The 20076-nt window shown below is 37.5% G+C and overlaps 2 protein-coding genes across 7 annotated transcripts in view; both read left to right on the forward strand.

Annotated features, from left to right (window-relative positions):
* Positions 1-20076, forward strand: part of LOC145482661 (ubiquitin conjugation factor E4 B-like) — a 304099-nt gene that overhangs the window by 225173 nt on the left and 58850 nt on the right. For all 6 annotated transcript variants that reach the window (XM_081461267.1, XM_081461269.1, XM_081461270.1 and 3 more), the window contains 3 exons: positions 2388-2505; positions 3601-3718; positions 3869-3995. In XM_081461267.1, coding sequence (XP_081317393.1) covers positions 2388-2505; positions 3601-3718; positions 3869-3995 — 363 coding nt within the window. The remainder of the gene's footprint in view (positions 1-2387; positions 2506-3600; positions 3719-3868; positions 3996-20076) is intronic.
* LOC145482710 (uncharacterized) lies at positions 5353-6282 on the forward strand. Its single transcript, XM_081461353.1, has one exon. The coding sequence runs from the start codon at positions 5353-5355 to the stop codon at positions 6280-6282; it is 930 nt and encodes a 309-aa protein (XP_081317479.1).

Below are 20076 nucleotides of genomic sequence, written 5' to 3' on the forward strand. Positions count from 1 at the left end.
GATTCATAAGTTCTTGCGGCTTCTTGCGGTTAGATTTTCAACTTCTTGCGACTTCTTGCGATTAGACTTTCAACTTCTTGCGTTTCAAATGTTCTTGCGGGTAAACCGCAAAAACACGACATTTTTACTTCTTGCAGTGGTTTGCGTGTTCTTACGGCACAAGAACTTCTTGCGCCACTTCTTGCACATGCATTATTTTTGGGCTGTACTGTAGAGTAAGCATATCCTTGTAATGTAAGATTCGCATGGTAAACAGTGTAAGTAGTAGATTAAAGCATTGTATTGTATTGTATCGTAAGTAGAGTAAGTACTAAGTGTCGTATTGTAAGTAGAGTAAGTACAATGTAAGTAGTTATGTGTTTTGCAATAAAAAGAAGGAAAAGAAAGGAAAAGAAAATGCCATGTGCTCAACCAAACGTAAATCAACCTTGTTGATAAATAATTACATTGACCTGTTTCTATCGCGAGTTGCTCATAGAGCACTTTGATTTTTTGTTAGACATTATTTTGCAGGCTGCTGTTTTCTGTAAAATATGTCTCAATTTTCCTGATTTCTACACCAAATGATCTGAATGGCCTCTTAATGCATTGCTAAGACACTGAAAGCACTGTAAATACAACTCTTCATTTTACCATCTTATTCAAGACACTAAGTTTGTACATGATTGTATGTTCCATACCTGCTTGCTCCATACAACATGTTATGGTATGCACCAGCTCAACTAAGAATGGATGTTACTCTAAATATACTGCTTAAGACACCTTCCAGAAAGCACTCTACATGGTCTACATTTTTATTACTAAAGAGGAGTGAGAAACAATTATGAATGTCACTTTAAACATGCTGGTTTAGTCATCTGGAAAAAGATCTGAGTGTGCAAATCAGAAACAACAGTTACTTGCATCATGTGCTTTTTCTCAAAGCAAGAGCAACCACAAATGGTACTCTTAATATACATGCCAATCTAGGAGTATGGATAATCACTTGGGTGGTCTTGTTAACCCTGTAAAAAGACACCAAAGAGGTTACTCAAACACAGTGTCAAAGTATGTATACACCGTTAGCTGTGCATGTGGTACACAATGTGGAGAACAAAAGAATTCACATCAGTTAACCAAGGGCCAAGTAATTCCATGTCAGGAACAAATGATGCATTTCAAACAACAAGGTCAAAAACCCCAACTGGCAGAAGGCAAACCAGTTGGCTATTTACAAGCTTGGCCAAGGAGTTGAACTTGAGTCTGCCTGAACTAATCAGCCATGCTGATTTATTTTGAGATAATTATGTGATGTTGGCTGCACAGTCCAGGAACTGTTACTGGACATAATGGCCTGCACTGTATGTGCCATTTGTAAACAACAAGGCATAGCATTTGTAGTATTGTAATCGGTAGAAATTGCCAATAGTGGGGCCTGTTAGGAATGCTGGGACACTGGGCTGGTCTCGGCTTAAGCTAGTTTATGTAGTTCTGCATGAAAGCATGGCAGTTGTCTATCACAGTTGTTTTAAAAGTTTGTTGTTTATCCATTAAAGCATTAGAAGTAAGAAATATTGTGCTTGTGTTAAAATGAGTGATGTCAAGTTATTTTACTCTGTTAAGTGCAGACACTCACCGTGATAACTATACATGAATAACTATTAATCAAGGTTTCTACAATATCTGCCCATATTTGTCAAAGGGTAAAGCCCAAGCTGTCCTAGGGACTACTACATGCCACTTTTGTAAATGACTGGATTAACTGATGTAACTTACTGGGCTGACATTAAAGGCCATTGAATCCATAACAACCAGTACAGCTGAGTACATGTATGCTTGGTGGGCTCTTACATGTAATTTTATGGGTGAAATTGCCGTTTGTTGACACAGTTCACTCAAAGCAACAAGTTAGAGTCTTTAGATACAGGCAACAGATGACGCAAAACTTAATGACAGTCCTGCATTACACTCTGCACTATATGAGATTTTCTCACTAGTTAACATTTAACCTATTTGCTCTTGATTTCTAGTGTGCCATTGTTGACAAGGGCGCACCCCAAGTCAACTATCACACATATAAATCAAGAGCAAATATTCTAATTGTTTTAGTGTAAATCTACTAGTTGCTCAAAACTTTATCTAAATTCTCTTCACAGACACTTTGAGAGCAGAAAGAAATGGACACTAGTTTGTTAACAAGTGCTCACTGCTACAGTCATTACTCACTAGTTATTATAATAGATAGTGGGTAGAGTAGCCATTTAGAGCACGCCATTTGTGATAGAATAGTAGTAGATTAATACTAATATATTTTAGCAAATTAGTCTTGTGGGGCTGAGGGGGGCTCTTTTTACTACTGGATATAGTTAGATGTTTTCTGTTGCTCATTGTTGTGTTACTGTTGTTAGGTATGCGTATGTAGTACTGGAGGATCCTGTTATGAGCGATATTGTTACTTTTCTTGTTGTCTTCGTTTGTTCACCAAACTACATCTCAAATCCTTATCTTGTGGCAAAAATTGTCGAGGTTTGTATAACATTAATCAATTCAATACTTTTAAAAAAGACGTCCTGTATTTCAGGTGTGCTCTCACAACTTGACCACATTTTGAGTAGCTTAGCCCAGACATGTTATGCTCATGTTAGTTTGTTGAAAAACATTTCTGAACTAAGAAAGTCAAGTATGGGAAAAGGTTCATAAACTGACCCTTCAGAGTGTAATTACTTAAAAGCAATGTTGGACACATTAAGACACCCTGTACGCAAAATTCAATATTTTTACATATTAAATTTTTGAATAAAAAATTATTCTCTACGACCTTTTCTCCTCCAGCCTTTCAAATTATTGTAACACGCAAATGATTCCTACACGTATACTGGTAATTATTTTTTAGAAGTAATTTAGTCATTAAAGACAGTGACATGCATCTAAAAATATGTCATGTTATGAATTGACTTACAATCCAGGGACGGGTTTTTCAAAGCACGATTAAGCTAATCCAGGATTGGCGTAATTTTTTATTTCAGTTTGTAACTTTTCAGTGAAGTTTTCTGTTTAAATGTTCTTCCTACAGTTTTGGCTTTGACTAATGTCAAACTCCAGGAAACATGGACAGTGAAAACACTTTAATTCAAGAGAAATTTGAACTCTGATTAACTTTTAATCCTGGATTAGTGTTAACCGGCTTTCGAACAACTGGACCCAGAAGTTTGGACCAGATGTATTGAGGATTCTTAACCTTTTACATGACACAGATTTAAGCTCTTTTGCCATCAGGAAATTTTAAGGTTTTTTAAAGCAGGTTGTTTGGTAATGAGCTAAAATGTAACCAATGATGTCAGTCAAGATTCCTCTGCACATGTTAACCCCTAGTTACAATAGGTAGAGTTTCCCTGCTCTTGAACTATTAAATGCTTGTTTTTTTACTGCATAGCTCTAGTCAAATATGTTGAAATTTCCTGCTAAGGCGTTCCTGAAAAAAAGACTTTGAGCAATAAATTATACAAGTTTAAGGCAAGGTAATAACACAGCACATAATAGCTGACCAAAAACAGTTAATGCATAAGAACTGTTGACCTTGATTCATAATCAGGTAATAATATTGACTGTGTTCTGTTTTAGGTGCTGTTTGTTATGAATCCACACATTCAACCAGTGGCCTCGAAGATTCATGAGATGATACTCTCTCATCCGTTGGCCATGGGAAATTTAGCTCCAGCGCTCATGAATTTTTACACAGGTACATTCTCTTGATTAAAATAGGTATGCAAATACAATAGAGTCCTGCCTTATGATATATCTGTCAACCCCCCACCTTGTAACCAGTTAGTTATTCTAAAAAACCCCTTTGATACAACTGTCTTGATTTTTTCTTGTGTTTACTCTACAGATGTAGAAACAACTGGTAGCTCAAATGAGTTTTATGACAAGTTCAGCATACGGTATCACATCTCTATTATAATGAAAAGTTTATGGGAAGACGTGAGCCACAGGCAGGCCATAATGAAGCAAAGCAGGTGAGCTTCCCCTAATGAAATTTGACTTGATGGTCTTAAGAGTGCAATACTTGGATAACTTATTTCAAAGTAATGTCATGGCTACAGTAGAGCCCAAAAATAATGCACATGCAAGAACTTTTTGTGTCTGCAAGCCGGCAACTTCTTGCGGCTTCTTGTGGGTCGCTTATGGTTGGATCCTGCAAAATGCAAGAACTCCTTTGTGGTAGGATTTTAGAACAGCAAGAACTTCTTTGCGCTAACTTCGTAAAAAGACAGTACTCACCAAGGCACAAGGTATGGTTGAATTTATATTTTTCGAGCACTTACCCTAAGAAGTATTAAAGCAGCAAATTCTTAACTCCAATCAGATTAAACTCTAAGTTGATACTGAAGTTTTTTCCTCATGTGAACCACTGCTATGAGCGGCCAAACAGCTTATAACTGAATTTTTCCACGGCAAGGGATGAAATTAATAAAACTGCTCCTTTTGAAAACTTCTTAAATGACCTTATAATTATTATTTTTTCCTCCTCGCAAGATTTTAATGTTCTTGAACAAGTCGCAAATTTTTGTTTAAGGAGCCCGAGTGGGCACCTACACGTGGAGTTTTCATTCCCATCTAATCTGTCGGATGACTTATATCCAGTGTAACCAGGAATTACAAGCAATTCCTGATCGTAACTTTCTTCCACTGGCTGAAAAATCCCCATCGACAAGCACTCCAACCATTGCCGGTCATCGATCGTACATGGCTACCGCTTATTCTGACCAGCCACAATGTTTCTCATGAAATCAGTCATAAAATCAGTCTCACGACAAATTAAACTGAAAACAACAGTTGCCCTGGTCTTATTTTGCATGAGAAATATAGGCCAAATCACGGCAACAAAATCTCTCTCTGCTCACAAAACAGCCCTATAATGCATTGTGAACTCAGTATTGAATAAATCTACATCATGTATGCCAGTGGTTGTGTCTGTTAATAGCGGGCTCCACTATTAACATAGCATAGCCCCACCTCATTACGTGGATGCGAAGCAATCTGGATTAGAAATTAAGTCGTGTGTTTTTTTTTCTTCATGGTAGTCGCAAATTGCAACACAAATTGTTATTGGCTACACGTAATTACATTGTAGCCAATGGTAGTTCCTGCTGTTTTTTAGTCCAGATTCAAGGTTGGTTTTGTCGCAACATGGAAGGCTTCATGTGGTAAGCTTTGAGACTGTTTCACAAGATACACAAACCCTATGCGTGACAAGTTGTGAGTTTGAGGAATGAGCAGCAATGCCAAAATTTGTTGGACTGGGTCGAGTAATGGCGACGTAAAGACGTACGTTGCTGCTGCCCGCCGATCTTTCTGCTCTGTTTTTGGTAAATGGCCGTTTTTTTCGGTCAGTTTTTGACCAAAAGAAAAACCATATCCTCAGACTCTTCCGACGAATCATCTCTTTCACCGGAAATCAAAAAAACGAAGCCATACTCCTCGCCAACGCATCACGAAGACGAAATAATGACAGCTCTCAGTATGACACAAGATGTTGGTGCAACTCTACAAGCAATCTTAGCAAAGCTGGAAAAGCTTGATTCAATAGAATCCGCCATGAAGAAAATTGAAGCCAATCTCAAGAACTTAGAGAAACGAACCCAAAGGCTAGAAGATTTCCAAACAACAGTGAAGAAAGATATTGACAATCTAAAAGCAGGGATCAACTTTACTGGACAACAACTCAAGGATAAGACAGAAGCTATGGAGAAGGTGCATCGACTCTATGAAACTCAATTAGCAGAGCTCACGACAAAATGCCAGAAAAATGGGGATTTGTTAGACGAGATCCACACTAAAAATCTTTACTTAGAAGCCTACTCTCGCCGGGAGAATATCAAATTCACGAACATAGAAGAATTGACAGAAATAGGCGGCCGCACTAGTGAAGACACCGAAGAAGTTCTCCGAACTTTTCTGGAACGTGATCTTGGTTATAGGGATGCAAGGAATGTAGAAATTCAGCGAGTACATCGCATCGGAAAAAGCAAGGATGGAAATCCGCGTCCTATTCTGGCCCGTTTCCTTAGATATAAAGACTGTCAACAGATCTTTTATTGGGTCACCGGCTTAAAGGCACTAACTTTCAAATGTTCCGAGACCTTCCCCAGGAAATCATTACCCGTCGCAAAGTACAGATGGGAGCTTTTAAGGATGCCAGGAAAAATGGAGTTGCTGCCTCCTTCAGCCAATCTCAACCGGATAAATTGTATATCAGAGGTAAATTGTGGCCGATCAGGCAAAAATTTACTATTTAATTAACACTAAATAAACTTTGTTCAGATTGACCGGTAAATTGTTCAAACTTCTCGCAGTTTCGTTATTGCCAATATGCTTTTCACCAATTAGAGGCGGTCAGCAACTTAAACAGGCTAATAGAGTTGCAGGCTTTTTCTCTTTTTTGCTGTAGCAAGCAATCAAGTCGCCTAATTTCTCCACCATAAGTCCTTTAGTAATTTTATTCATTTTGTGTGTGTTTTCGTTTTACTGTCTCCAGGGCATAAAAATCTATCTAATTAACAATAGTTTAAAGGCATGTGGTCATTTAGATATCTTTTATTGTGAAAATGCAAAACAGTCAACTCAGCCTCCTTCATTACTCACAATACAACAGATCTGAAAATAGTTTCCCTCAATGTCAGGGGATTGGGAAACAATGCCAAAAGAAAAGAGGTGTTTAACTGGCTGAGAGCGAAAAAGCAATCTATATATATGCTGCAAGAGGTCCATTGTTCTCGAGAAACTACCGATATATGGTCTTGTGAATGGGGGTACAAAGCGCTCTTCAGCAGCAACAATGCAGGGGTTGGTATTCTTTTCAATAATAATTTCAATTGCCAGATCCACAAGGTTTTCTCGGATCCGAATGGACGCTTTCTAATATGTGACATCGTTGCTGATAGCAAGTGTCTGACTGTGGCTAACATCTACGCTCCGAATGAAGACGATCCAAACTTCTTTCAGGTTTTTTTCGATCATTTATCAAACTTTAAATGTGGTGAAATCATAATTTTTGGGGACTTTAACTTAGTTCTTGATGTCGAAAAAGACAAGAGGGGTGGCCTTGCCAGAACACACAAAAATGCCTTAAAAGTGATTCGAGATTTCTCTGAAAATCTTGGTTTGACTGATATTTGGAGACTTTTCAACCCAGAAGCCAGGAGATATACTTGGCGCCAAAACCAACCAGTCATACATTGCCGACTCGATTTTTTTCTAGTAAGTGAATCATCTTTATCTGATGTGACCCATGCAGATATTTTTCCTGGTTTCAAAACGGATCATTCGATGATTACTCTGAATCTAGCTTTACACTCGAACCCCAGAGGCAAAGGTTTTTGGAAGTTGAACACGTCCCTTTTATCCAAAATGAGATATGTCCAAGAAATTAAAACAACAATTGAAAGCACTGTGAAACAATACAAAGACGACACCTCAGTGAACCCAGCTCTGCTTTGGGAGATGATTAAATTAAAGGTGCAAGAAAAATCAATATCTTATGCTGCATACAAAAACGCGACAACAAGGAAACGCGAAGAAATGTTGGAACGCGAAATCGCCTTGTTAGAAAAACATTTAGACAATGCAAGCAATAGTAACCCCTCATATCATATTGTTGCTGAAAGAATTTTTACCTTAAAGAAAGAGCTAGAAAACATTTTTGAGTATCGAACCAAAGGCGCTATCATTAGGTCAAAGTCGCAATGGTACAACGAGGGCGAAAAGAACTCCAGATATTTTCTAAATCTCAAAAAAAGGCACTGTAAACAAGGAACAATTAGTCAATTAAAAATTAATGACACCGACTTTGTCACCACAGACAGAGATATCTTATCTGAATGTACGGCTTTTTATAAAAATCTTTATACGTCAAAAAGCCCCGACAGCATCCAGTCAACATTCCTCTCTGAAGTGAACTCCACTTCTTTGACCAATGAAGAACAAACTTTATGTGAAGGCCCCTTAACTCAAAAGGAATGTTTCGAAGCCCTGAAGAAGATGGAGTCTGACAAAACGCCAGGCACGGATGGACTTCCCGCCGAATTCTATAAAGTTTTTTGGAAAGACATTTCTTTTTTTTTAATCTCGGCCCTCAACTATGCTATTGACTCTGGCTGCCTCTCAGTAACACAAAGACGAGGGGTTATAAAACTAATTCCAAAAAAAGATGCGGAACTATACTTCATCAAAAATTGGAGGCCTATTACCCTGTTGAACACTGATTACAAAATCGCAGCAAAATCTATTGCAAACCGAATTAAATTAGTACTTCCACACCTTATCAATCATGATCAAACAGGATTTTTGAAGGGCAGATTTATAGGCGAAAATATCAGACTCATTGACTCTATTATCCAATATGCCACAGAAAAGAATATCCCGGGCCTGTTACTTTTTATTGACTTTGAAAAGGCATTTGATTCTCTCGAATGGTCCTTCATACATGGAACATTAAGATCCTACGGTTTTGGTGCTTCGCTAATTAACTGGGTGAAAACCCTGTATAGTCATACTGAAAGCTGTATTCTGAATAATGGATGGGCAAGTAATTTTTTTGAAATTCAAAGAGGTGTTAGGCAAGGCTGCCTGCTCTCACCTTATTTATTTATCCTATCGGCCGAGGTGCTGGCCACAGCAATTAGGAAAAATACTAATATAAAGGGAATCTCTGTAAATAATGTGGAAATTAAGTTAAGTCAGTATGCCGATGACACAACACTTATATTAGACGGGTCACGTGAATCTCTCCTTTCATCCCTTGCAATGCTTGACGATTTCAGCAAAGTCTCTGGCCTCAGACTCAATAATAAGAAAACGGAAGCTCAATGGATTGGCGCAAGTATTGGAAGTGATAAAATTCTGTTATCAGGAAAAGAGCTTAAATGGCCAAAAGACAAAGTAAAATCCCGAGGTCTATGGATTTCAACAGATCCCGAACTATCTGCCTCTTTAAACTACAATGAGAAACTTGAAAAAGTGAAAGAAATCCTGAGATGCTGGAAATACCGCCGACTCACATTGTTAGGGAAAATCACTGTTATCAAATCACTAGTGGTCTCCCAATTGGTTTATCTACTCTCGCCTCTTCGCTCAAACTACAGGGTTTTAAAAGAAATAAATGATTTACTCTACACTTTTCTATGGAATGGTAAAGGTGACAAGATAAAACAGAAGGTAATGATCAATGATTTCGGTGGTGGTGGCCTAAAAATGATTGATATTAGTTCCTTCAATTAATCCCTCAAAACCACATGGATTAAAAAATATTTAGATAACAACAATAAGGGAAAATGGAAAATCTTTTTTGATATAACCCTAAAAAAATATGGCTGTCAAAACTTTTTTTCCTACAACCTCAACGTTAGAGACACCTTATCGACAATAACAACTTAGGATGCCTTTTTAAAAGAACTATTAGGAATCTGGGCGGAAGTTAACTTTGAACCTGAAATAACATCAAAAGATCACTTTCTGGATCAACAACTTTGGCATAACTCCCTAATAAAGATAGCCAACAAAACAGTTTTTTTTAAAAATTGGTTCACCAAGGGAATAACTCGGGTGAAACATCTTTTAGGACCAGACAACAACTTTCTCTCGTTAAATGATTTCCGCTGTAAGTATGAAATAGACCCTCGCCCTCTCAGCTTCTACAGATTAATATCGGCTGTAAAGTCTCTTCGGACTGATTCTAATTTTCAAGATTTACAGAACACCGACCACGAATATGAGCCACTTACAACAAGAATTTTGCAGGTCAAAAAAGCAACTACAATAATATATAAAAAACTGATTAGTAACAAGAGTTTAACCCCAGAGTCAAGTCAAAAGAAGTGGCTAGAGGATTGTGGCCTACCAATAAATGACAACATAAATTGGAATGCTGCCTATCTTTTAGCTAAAAAATGCACAAAGAGCACTAAGCTGATAGAGTTTCAGTTTAAATTCTTAAATTTACTTCCTAGAGATTATGCTTTGACAAATATTACTGCTTTGGGTCTGAGGCCAGATATCTCTCAATTTGTGCTTCTTATAAATTACTGCTTTCTCTTAGCACGATATCGCATATGGCTCGCTAAAACAAAAAATGATCATCCAAATCTTACGCTTTTCATATGCACACTAAAATTACAATATGAGATAGAAACAAAAAGTGGAGACACGAAGAAATGGAAACCTCTTACAGGATATATGAAGATTTAATTAATATTTTAGATTATATTTTCTGTAGGGTTATCTATCTCCTACCCATTAATCTATTTCTAACCTCCTGTCAGATGCATAACTCATTTTACTTTTAATGTACCACATGCTTTTGGTCTGTTTTTTTATGTTTCTGTACTACAACCTCAAGCTGTAATGATAACTAGCTATTTTTCTTCTCAGTTTTTTTTTTCTTTGCCCCTTGTCGTCACTGTATTTCTTAATTGTGTAAGTCGTGTAACTGTATATGTTAGTAATGTAAGTCGTTTAGTTATTGTAATTTAAATAGTGTAAATAATTAGAGCAATATAATGTAAATAGAGTTAGTGTTGTAAGTAAAAAAAAAAAAATTTGTTGCTCAAAGTAGACCCGCTCTCTACTATTTGCAACAACAAGTTGATCACGCAAGGTGAAAAACTCAAAACATCAGCCAAGTTGAGAGTTTTTGTATTGAATATATTGTCGCCGCCTTTAAAGCAGCAATATACGAGATACGGGTTTTTGTTTCTCGTATTTTGCCTTCTTTATAACACAGTGCAACATACTCATTTTTTTTTGTAGAACTGGTTAGGTGGACTGCATGTGTTCAAAGAAAATTTGAAGGTGTATATTTAATAAAGAACCATCAAAATAACCTCTTGTTTAGTTATTATATAATTTATTTTCACATTGCTTCGATTTGAAAGATTTAAACCTGAACAAGCGTTTCGAACGCTTGAGGGAGGACTTATTGTTTACCCTGCAACTTGCTTGACCTGACCAAATGTCCAAAATGTATGTTGTTTACACTTCCAGATCACACAGCAGCGTCTCAAGAAACTAGCATTCATTTCTAAGAACAAGCAAAGCCATACATGGCAAGCCCAATGAGAACTGTACGGCTCGTAGAAAACACAGAGTAACATTCGCAATAAACTGTTTAGAATAATGGAAAACAATATATTGATTCAGGAGCATCCATGTGTTCTAATTCGATTTCTGCGACACATATGCAAATAATGTTCAGAAAATTATGAGCGTTTTGATTTCTTTTCTCACGTAGAAAGAGCATGTTTGTTTGCTCGAGATCGTTTTATCTATTTCTGGACGAAAAGGTGTTTCTTTTCCTGTCTAAGTGCTGTATTAAAACAAGATTTTCAAGATGTTCATCCCAAGAATTTGCTGGCTTTATGTTAATTGTTTGGTGACAATTCTCCGAATATGTTTACATTACCTATTAATGCATGAGGGGAAGTCTCTGAATTTTTGTCATTATGTGACTCCTATCAAGCCAAGATCACACAGGTTTTTATATGTGAGAAATTCCCTTCACTCCTCTATTTACTTGTCTTTTTTCCCAATATTTTAAGATCGTCTGACCGCAAGTTTGTTTTTCACTTCTCACCACGTGCAAGTTGTCGCAGAAGAATCATCATAAATGTCATCGTAGCATAAAGGAAAAGGGAACTGTCACAAAAACTAAATTTTTGTTTGTGGGGGGGCTTGAAATTTCCCAAAAAAATTTTTCGTACAGAAAAAATGCCCAGACTTTTTGCCACAAAAATTCAATGGCCAGAGGCTGTGCAGATAGTCCATGATTGATAACCACACCTTCTTAGAGTGAGGGGTGGGGGGGAGGATAATAACAACTAAGATTTTCTCCTTCCTTTAGAAAAAAACATTCACCATTTTCACTTAATTTCATTACCGGGCCTCACTCTTTGCACAGAAACCAGTGATGATCATTGCAAACTTCAAAAAAACGTCCCCATTAAGGCCTCTAAGCCTCTCATATAGGAAAGAAAAAGAAACCCATGAATTGATTTTCTTGTGGTTATCATGGGTAGTGTTGCTCATTAGCGCTTTCGCCCAATGGTGATGGCGATGGCGATGGCGATGGCGACGGCAACGGCGGAGTTGCGCAAGATGGAGGCCATACTCCAGCTAATAGGTTGAAAGAGACATGCAGCCTTGATTTATATAGCGTCCTTTGATATTGGACATCCATGTTATGGTCAGGTGACACCTGTCAAAACAGGGTATCTGTTGACCAGTATCACACGAACATATTGCAGGCTCAAGTTTAAAGCTCATCGAGGTCACATATTTTATTGAAGTTGACTGTGGACCAAGTGCTTATTTCCATTGGATCATGGGCTCGTGTCAGGTTAACTCGCTGTAAACAGGGCCAGGTTGTTCGAAAGACAGTTAAAGGTAACCCAGGATTAAAAGTTAACCGAAGAATAAATATTTCTTGAAGACAAATGTTTTTGACTGCTTTTGTTTCGTGTATTTTGAGATTGTTCAAACTCAAAACAGAAGGCCAAACAATAATTATACAGAAAACCTCACTGCAAAGTTACAAAACTGAAAACAAATTCTTGCTTTAATCCTGGGTTAACTTAATTAGGCTTTGAACAACCCGGCCTAGGAGCTGTGCTTTTAGGCTTAAATAAATCTAAATATTACCTTTCTGACGAGAAGGCAATATTCCAGTTGCAATATAACTATTTTTGGCAACAAATATTTTTGGAAAATGGAGTGATGATGCTGTTGACATCATATTTAAACATAAAGTACGAAATTACATTATCATTCCAGATTTCCAGATTTTTTATTGTTTTGCACTATTTCCCTTATTGTTAACAATCAATCTGTAAGTACATATAACATAACATTATCATTACAAGAACACAGAAACAAAAATAACAATAAACAGAAAGTAAATGTGCACAGTGACCAAAGTAACTAAGGCTTGCAGGTTGCTCACTGCCAAGTTAAGTTAACTGGCATAGACAATTAGCTTATAAAACTAGAAACAGTGCAAAGAGTATTTTCTATATTTTCTTTGTATTTTTAGTTTCTGTGGTAATTTAAAATGCCCCACCAAGGAAAGCACATTTCAGTGGGGCCAGACTCAAACCCCCCAAATGCCTCTTTCATTTTTACTTGTTTCCATTTGCAGCTTGCGTTTCATGATTTGTACAATGTGTCTTGTTTTGTTCCTTGATTATCCAGGAGTCTACCGGATACACACCAAATCTCTGTTTCCCATGAGTGCCATTTAATCTCCCGGATTCCAGGGAAAGTGCTTATTTTGGCTGGTTTTTTCCCTTTTTCAGGGCAAAATTTTTGAATATTTGATGCAGTTTTGTATCTGAATTGGAGGAGCTCTACTATTAACATTTTTTTAGGGCTGAGAAGGTAAAAATTGGCAATCTCCCAGATTTAAATTTTTTTAGGTTGGCTTCTCTAGAATGGCAAAACTCACAAACAAAAGCAACAACATAATTTTGTAAAAAACAGCACAGCGCTTGCTTGTATACGCCAATTATTGAATTTAATTTATTTTGCTTAAATTTTAACGTAAATAATATTCTTCCTCAGTCATGACCTTTGCTGAATGCTTGATTCCAAAAATTTTAGTCACATTAGTGTCTCAAGGAAAATCTCAACAGAGAGAAGGGGGACACGCCCCAGGATATTCCAAGTTGCTCCAAACCCCCTCCCCTCCCCTTCCCAAACCCCCAATCCCTAGCATTGGCCATGGCAACTTTTACACTGGGCTCCTAAATAGACTGTTCACAGTCCCCTATTTTTCCGTGAGATCATAGATGTCGATCATTGAGTTCGATGGGCCGCCATCTTGGTCTCTTGATGCGAGCGAAACTGGGGAGAGTACAAAATGTCCGTGGGTAGTGGTGGTGCGGTTAATAGCGTGGGGGTGACGGGGCGGAAAAAATAGGGAGACTGTAACAACTTCCCTCTGTCTGGTGTTCGCTGCGTTAGTTGCTCCAGCAACGGCAACACCCGATTGGTCGAAGGGACAATAGAGTTCATCAGAGCATAGCAGAGCGTTGACAACTTGAGTGACAGAAAATGACATTCATCACTTCGCAGCTCAGGCCAAAATGGCATCGATTTCAAGTGAATTTTCTGGAGAATGTTTTGACTTTGATCGTACGTCTGTCTGCTTCTTGTCTTGGAGGATTGGTGTTAAGGTAGCTGAACACAGTTTTTGATACCCGTGTTTGATTCACCTTTTTCTCTAAAACCCTTGATCTCTCGGTCGCCAAAAATGGCAGCAATCAAGTTAACAACACAAACTTTGGTTTTTTGATGGTTAAGCTGACGTAAGTGCTGTTGCCATGGCAACACGAATAAAAATAAACAGGCCTTTAAAATTGGTTTTGTTTATTTGTAGAAAATCTAGTGATTAGATTTTCTTTATAATTTGCATGCAACAAGCTTGTAACGATTCTCACAAGTTAACACCATTTTGCTAATAATTTAACAGAGAGATCTTTAATTATCCCTTGTTGAAGGTTTACTGGAATATCTAGAGTTTCCTCTGTTAAAGTTCAATTATTTTCAATACTCCAGTTACTTATTTCCTAAAGTATTTTCGTGCCAAGTTTCGTGAAATTCTAATGAGTGGTTCTCGAGAAATAGGCGTATTTCCGAGAGTGCAAATTTTCATTCAATCGCAATTTTTTTACTTACTACGCATGCACTGCGTTTAACTGGGTTCTTTCGGTAAAAAAGAAAAAGCTGAGAATTGCTGAGTTCTTTCCATTTTTACCTTTTCTAACATGTATTTGTGATAAAAGACTAAAGCCATCAATACACTGCGTTCAATTATAGAGAAAAATAGCACAGATAGTGCGGGCGTTGAGTAAATAAAATGATCGCTCTATTGACGGCATGTTTGTTTTTTTGCAATCCTTGTGCGCGCACTGAATTGCATCAGCAAAAGTGCACGCGAAAACTGTGTTCAGCCACCTTAAAGCGTGAGCAAAAGGAGGCTGTTTCTCGTTTACTCGAAGGAAAAGATGTTTTGGTGGTTCTTCCAACTGGTTTTGGCAAGAGTTTAATATATCAAAGTTTCGTTTTGGCAAAGGAAATGGCTGAAAGCTCTGTTGGTTGTTCTTATTTCCAACTGAAATTTTACTATTAATGCCACAAAGACGGCCTGCATCTGTAGAACTGGAATTCCCCGCAGACTGTGCCACTTTTTTTGGAGCCAGGGAAGAGTTTTTTCCATCCCACATTCATTCGACTCAACTTAGTAAACCTTCAAAATGTTGCAAAATTCACAACACAGTAATATGTATTCATATCATCATCCCTGATCTGACAGGTTTTTTCTCAGGGGAGGACATTGTTAATTGATTTGATCAACGGAGGTGCCAAACTGGCGGCCGCGCCCCTTGAACACAAGACAGAGTGAAGCTGTTACAGTCTCCCTATTTTTTCCACCAGCCGTGCCCTCCACCAGCCCTACCCACGGCATTTTGTACTCTCTCCAGTTTCGCTCACATCAAGAGACCAAGATGGCGGTCCGTCGAGCTCAACGATCGACATCTACGATCTCATGGAAAAATAGGGGACTGTGAACAGTCTAGCTCCTAAAACAATGGCTTGGGCTCCTAACTTTTGAAGTGACGAGCCAGAAGGGCTCCTGAAAAATTTCCTTAGGCAACAGCCATGATTATTGTGTGTTTCTTTATATTACCATATTGTTCTTTGCTTGGTTTTGTTTTGGCAACATGGAGGAAATTTTACTCTTACCAATTGTTATTATGTTGTGTCCCTGAGTCCCAGACAGGCGGTGTGGCAGTGGCGCAATGTGAGCTTATTTGAATTGGCTTCTTCTGCATGGAATGGCCCAATGACAAGGTTTAAAAAACAACATATTTACTGGGAAGTAGTTTCCAAATATAACCCAAATTTTAAAACAAGCAAGTTTCTCAGGCAGCAAAGACATGACATGCACAGGACTATGCATGTATGAAAAAAGCGTGACTTTCTCTTGCGTCAGTAACATTTGAAACTTTATGCAAATTCAAGGCATCGCAACAACATGATTGTTATCATACTTATTCAAGCTGCATGCATGCTGTCTAAAGGCCTGTCCAAATGGGAAATGTTTGGCGACCAAACATGAAACAATGTTTGGTGACCAAACATGCTGATGTTGAAGTGAGTGGCCAAACGGTTAAAACAAGTTTGATCAAACACATATCAAACTCCACAAGCAAAGAACTATGGGCCACAAATTACCCAGCGTACCTGACTCACCGGTGAGATTTCAGTTATGGCAGAATGGGGTTTTCCTCAAAAAAAGAGGAATGCACAAGGGAAACACATGGGATTTTGGTGTTGAGAAAACCATTCATGCGCTTATCACAACATACTGGTGATGTAAACGGGGTATAATTTATGAAAGCCGTTCACTTTCAAGTTCCCTTGATTACCGTTTGTTTAGAAACAAAACATTTTTGCGGCAAAAGTTCTAAAGAAATTGACAACATCATAGCGTCTCATTTGTTTATACATGCAATCTTTGTGGTTCAGTGTGAGATTTGAATGAAAGTTGTCTTCGCTCACAGATCGTGCAAAAGGAAAAAAAATGGTGGAACCCAGGCTAACTACACTGTAGTTTCGATTTTTTTCTACACGGATTGTTTCTTCAGGAACTTCGTTTTTGGAGATGTTTTGTGATTGTCACACAATCTGCTACCAGACTACGAAGTTTAAAGGTGATTGAAAGGGGTTTTTTCTGTAGGTGACATGAACATGCTCAAGGTTAGCTCAGCTCAGGTTCATTTGTGGCTACGTAATAAGTTAGTATGTTCGATATTATTTTCACAGCGTCAGCAAACATAAATCCAGATCTGGTCTCAGCTCTTCGAAAAATAAAGATACTATATCTCTTCCCACTATAGTGACTTATCTTATGGATAACATTGCAAGCAAGTGCTGAGTATGTCAATGACCAACACGGCACTGTGAACAGATAGCTTGACATGTAGCAACTTCTTGTGCATTCTTGCAGCTTGCGGTAAGATTCATAAGTTCTTACAGGAAATGGTTTCATACTCAAAACACAAAGAAAAACAACGGAGAATTCAAGAAACGGAGCTTCAAAAGCGTTTGGAAGCTTTAGAAATTAAAATTAACAACTGTAATATGGATGAACAGTTAAGTGCTGAAATTGAAGATTACGACAACTTAAAAATCGAACTTCAACATATCTATGAAGCCAAAGGGAAAGGTGGAATCTTTCGATCTAAAGTTAGGTGGGTTGAACAAGGTGAAAAACCCACAAACTACTTCTTTAATTTAGAGAAAAGGAATTTCAACCGTAAAGTAATTACAGAAATAAAAAGAGAAGATGGCAAAATACTTGTTGAAGAAGACGAGATAATGAAAGAAATCGAATCCTTCTATGAGAATTCATATACTTCGCATGACGAGGATAACAATGAGGCCTTTAATGATTTTGTGTGTGATCTGCAAACTGATAAATTAACAGACAAAGAAAGAGAGGACCTAGAGGGTTACATAACGATAGAGGAATGTTCCAAAGTCTTAAACACCTTCCCCGCTGGTAAGTCGCCTGGAGATGATGGTTTCACGGCAGAATTCTACAATTGCTTCTTTGATTTGGTGAGTCACGACTTAGTAAATAGTTTCAACACTGCATACAAAGAAGGAAAGCTGTCGATATCTCAACGCAGAGGTGTAATAACTCTTGTGCCAAAGGACAATTCTTGTTTGTCAGAACTTTCAAATTGGCGCCCAATTACACTTTTAAAGTTAGATTATAAGATCACGTCAAACATAATAGCAAAGAGAGTAGAAAATATTTTACCAAGGATGATCCATCCTGACCAAACTGGCTTTGTGAAAGGAAGATATATTGGTCAAAATATAAGGTTGATAAACGACATCCTGGAACAGACCAAACTACAAAATATTCCTGGAATATTACTTTTACTTGACTTCTGGAAAGCATTTGACACCATCAAATGGTCCTTTATCCAGAATACTTTAAAACTCCTTAACTTTGGTGACAGCATCAAACGGTGGGTCGCCACTTTTTATACTACACCTGAAAGTGCGGTTCTGAACAATGGATTTTCCACAAATTATTTTCAGTTATCAAGAGGGGTTAGGCAGGGTTGCCCTCTGTCACCTTACCTTTTCATCTTGGGAGCTGAAATTTTAGCATGTAAGATACAGCAAGACAAACAAATATAAAGAATCAAAATCTTAAACTCCGAAGCCAAGACAAGTCAATTTGCCGATGATACATCATTAATTTGTAGTAGCCTCGACTCTGTTGAGAAAGCAACTCAAGTGTTAAATTCCTTTGGGAATGTCTCCGGTTTACAATTAAACCCCACTAAAACCAAAGCTTTGTGGCTTGTCCCTTGGCGTGATAGGGAAGAAAAACCATTTGGATTTAAATGGCCTAAAGAACTGGTCTGAGCATTAGGTATCTCCATATCGTATGATGAAAAGCAAAATAATAAAAAGAATTTTCAGGGTAAAATCGAAAAATTAGGCTCTAAACTAGAGGTTTGGCGATCTCAGAATCTATCAATACTAGGCAGATGCCTAATCACAAAATGCCTCAGTATCCCGCAGTTAGTCTATTCTATGTCAATTCTAGATGTTCCTACAAATTGTATCCCAACCATTAATACATCTATTTTTCAGTTCATTGGGAAAAAAAGGAAAGATAAGATTAAGCGTCAAGTGATGTATCAAAACTACGAAAAAGGAGGGCTGCGTGTTCCAAACGCAGATGTAATGACAAAATCCTAAAGGCTAGCTTGGATATCGTGACTTCTAGCTAAAGATGACAAAAGAAACGAGGTTTGGAAAACAGTCCCATACCATTTTTTTGACATGTACGGCGGTCTTAATTTTTTGTTAAGATGCAATTATGATTCGAAGTTTCTTGAGCGGACTGGTATGCCTCAATTCTATAATTCAATGCTGCAATTCTTTCTTGAACTAAAATCCTCCTATGAATCTGACCTTGGACAAGACTTGGTCTCATTTAACAATAAAGAAATTCTTATTGATCAAAAGACTTTTTTTACAAATCGTGCTTTCAAAAAGGAATTTTCCGGATACACGACCTCACAAGTAATGGCACCTTTCTTTCGCATGGTGATTTTACCCACAAGTATGACTTAAAATGCAATTTCCTACAGTATTTACAAGTGGTTTCAGCAATACCCCGGTGACTTGTTGTTGTTCAATAAATGAGAACCTTCTGAAAATGAAGAGTAAAGATTACTATTGGTTTTTTCAAAACAAATTAGATGCAGAACTTAAGGCGCCTGGAAAATGGACTCGTGATTTGCAGACTAGTGATATAGAATTTAATGTCTACTTCAAAAACCTAAAAGGTATCTGCAAAGAAAATAAACTAAGAGAATTCTACTTTAAATTTCTACACAGAATCATTGTAACGAAAAAGGAATTATGTCTGTATGGTATAGAATGCAACAGTGCATGCGTGTACTGTCAGGAGTCTGACTCAATAAGCCACTCATTCATCCATTGTCGATGGTCAAAAAAATTTTTCTCTGAAGTAATTAAGTGGTTTAATAAGGAAAATGACACCTCCTACTCACTTAACACAATTGAATTACTCTTTGGGAAATTATCAAATGAACCTGACCCCGGTTCATCCCAGAAGATGTTAAAAAAGCTAAACTATGTCCTTCTGTTTGCTAAATACTATATTTATAACAATAAGCTTAGTTCAAAACAAGGAAGCTTGAACGAATTTACTAGGAAACTGGAATTCAAGTATCATTTAGAAGGATTTTAAGTCAACATACAAGTGTAATTATGCCTCGAAATGTACAGAAAAGGGAATTGTAAGTTAAAGAAAAAAAAACGTTTTCTGATCTGCACAGTATTTGCTGTAAAAAAAGCAATGATAGCTTATTTTCCCCGACGAGACATCGTATGTATGTAAAGCAGTATAACATAGTTTAATGTAGTCTATTTGAAATGTAGTGTAAGTTGTGTAAAGTAGTGTAATTTGGTTAAGTAAATTATATT

The sequence above is a fragment of the Orbicella franksi genome, chromosome 3 (assembly GCF_964199315.1).
Source record: "Orbicella franksi chromosome 3, jaOrbFran1.1, whole genome shotgun sequence".
Classification (NCBI taxonomy): domain Eukaryota; kingdom Metazoa; phylum Cnidaria; class Anthozoa; order Scleractinia; family Merulinidae; genus Orbicella; species Orbicella franksi.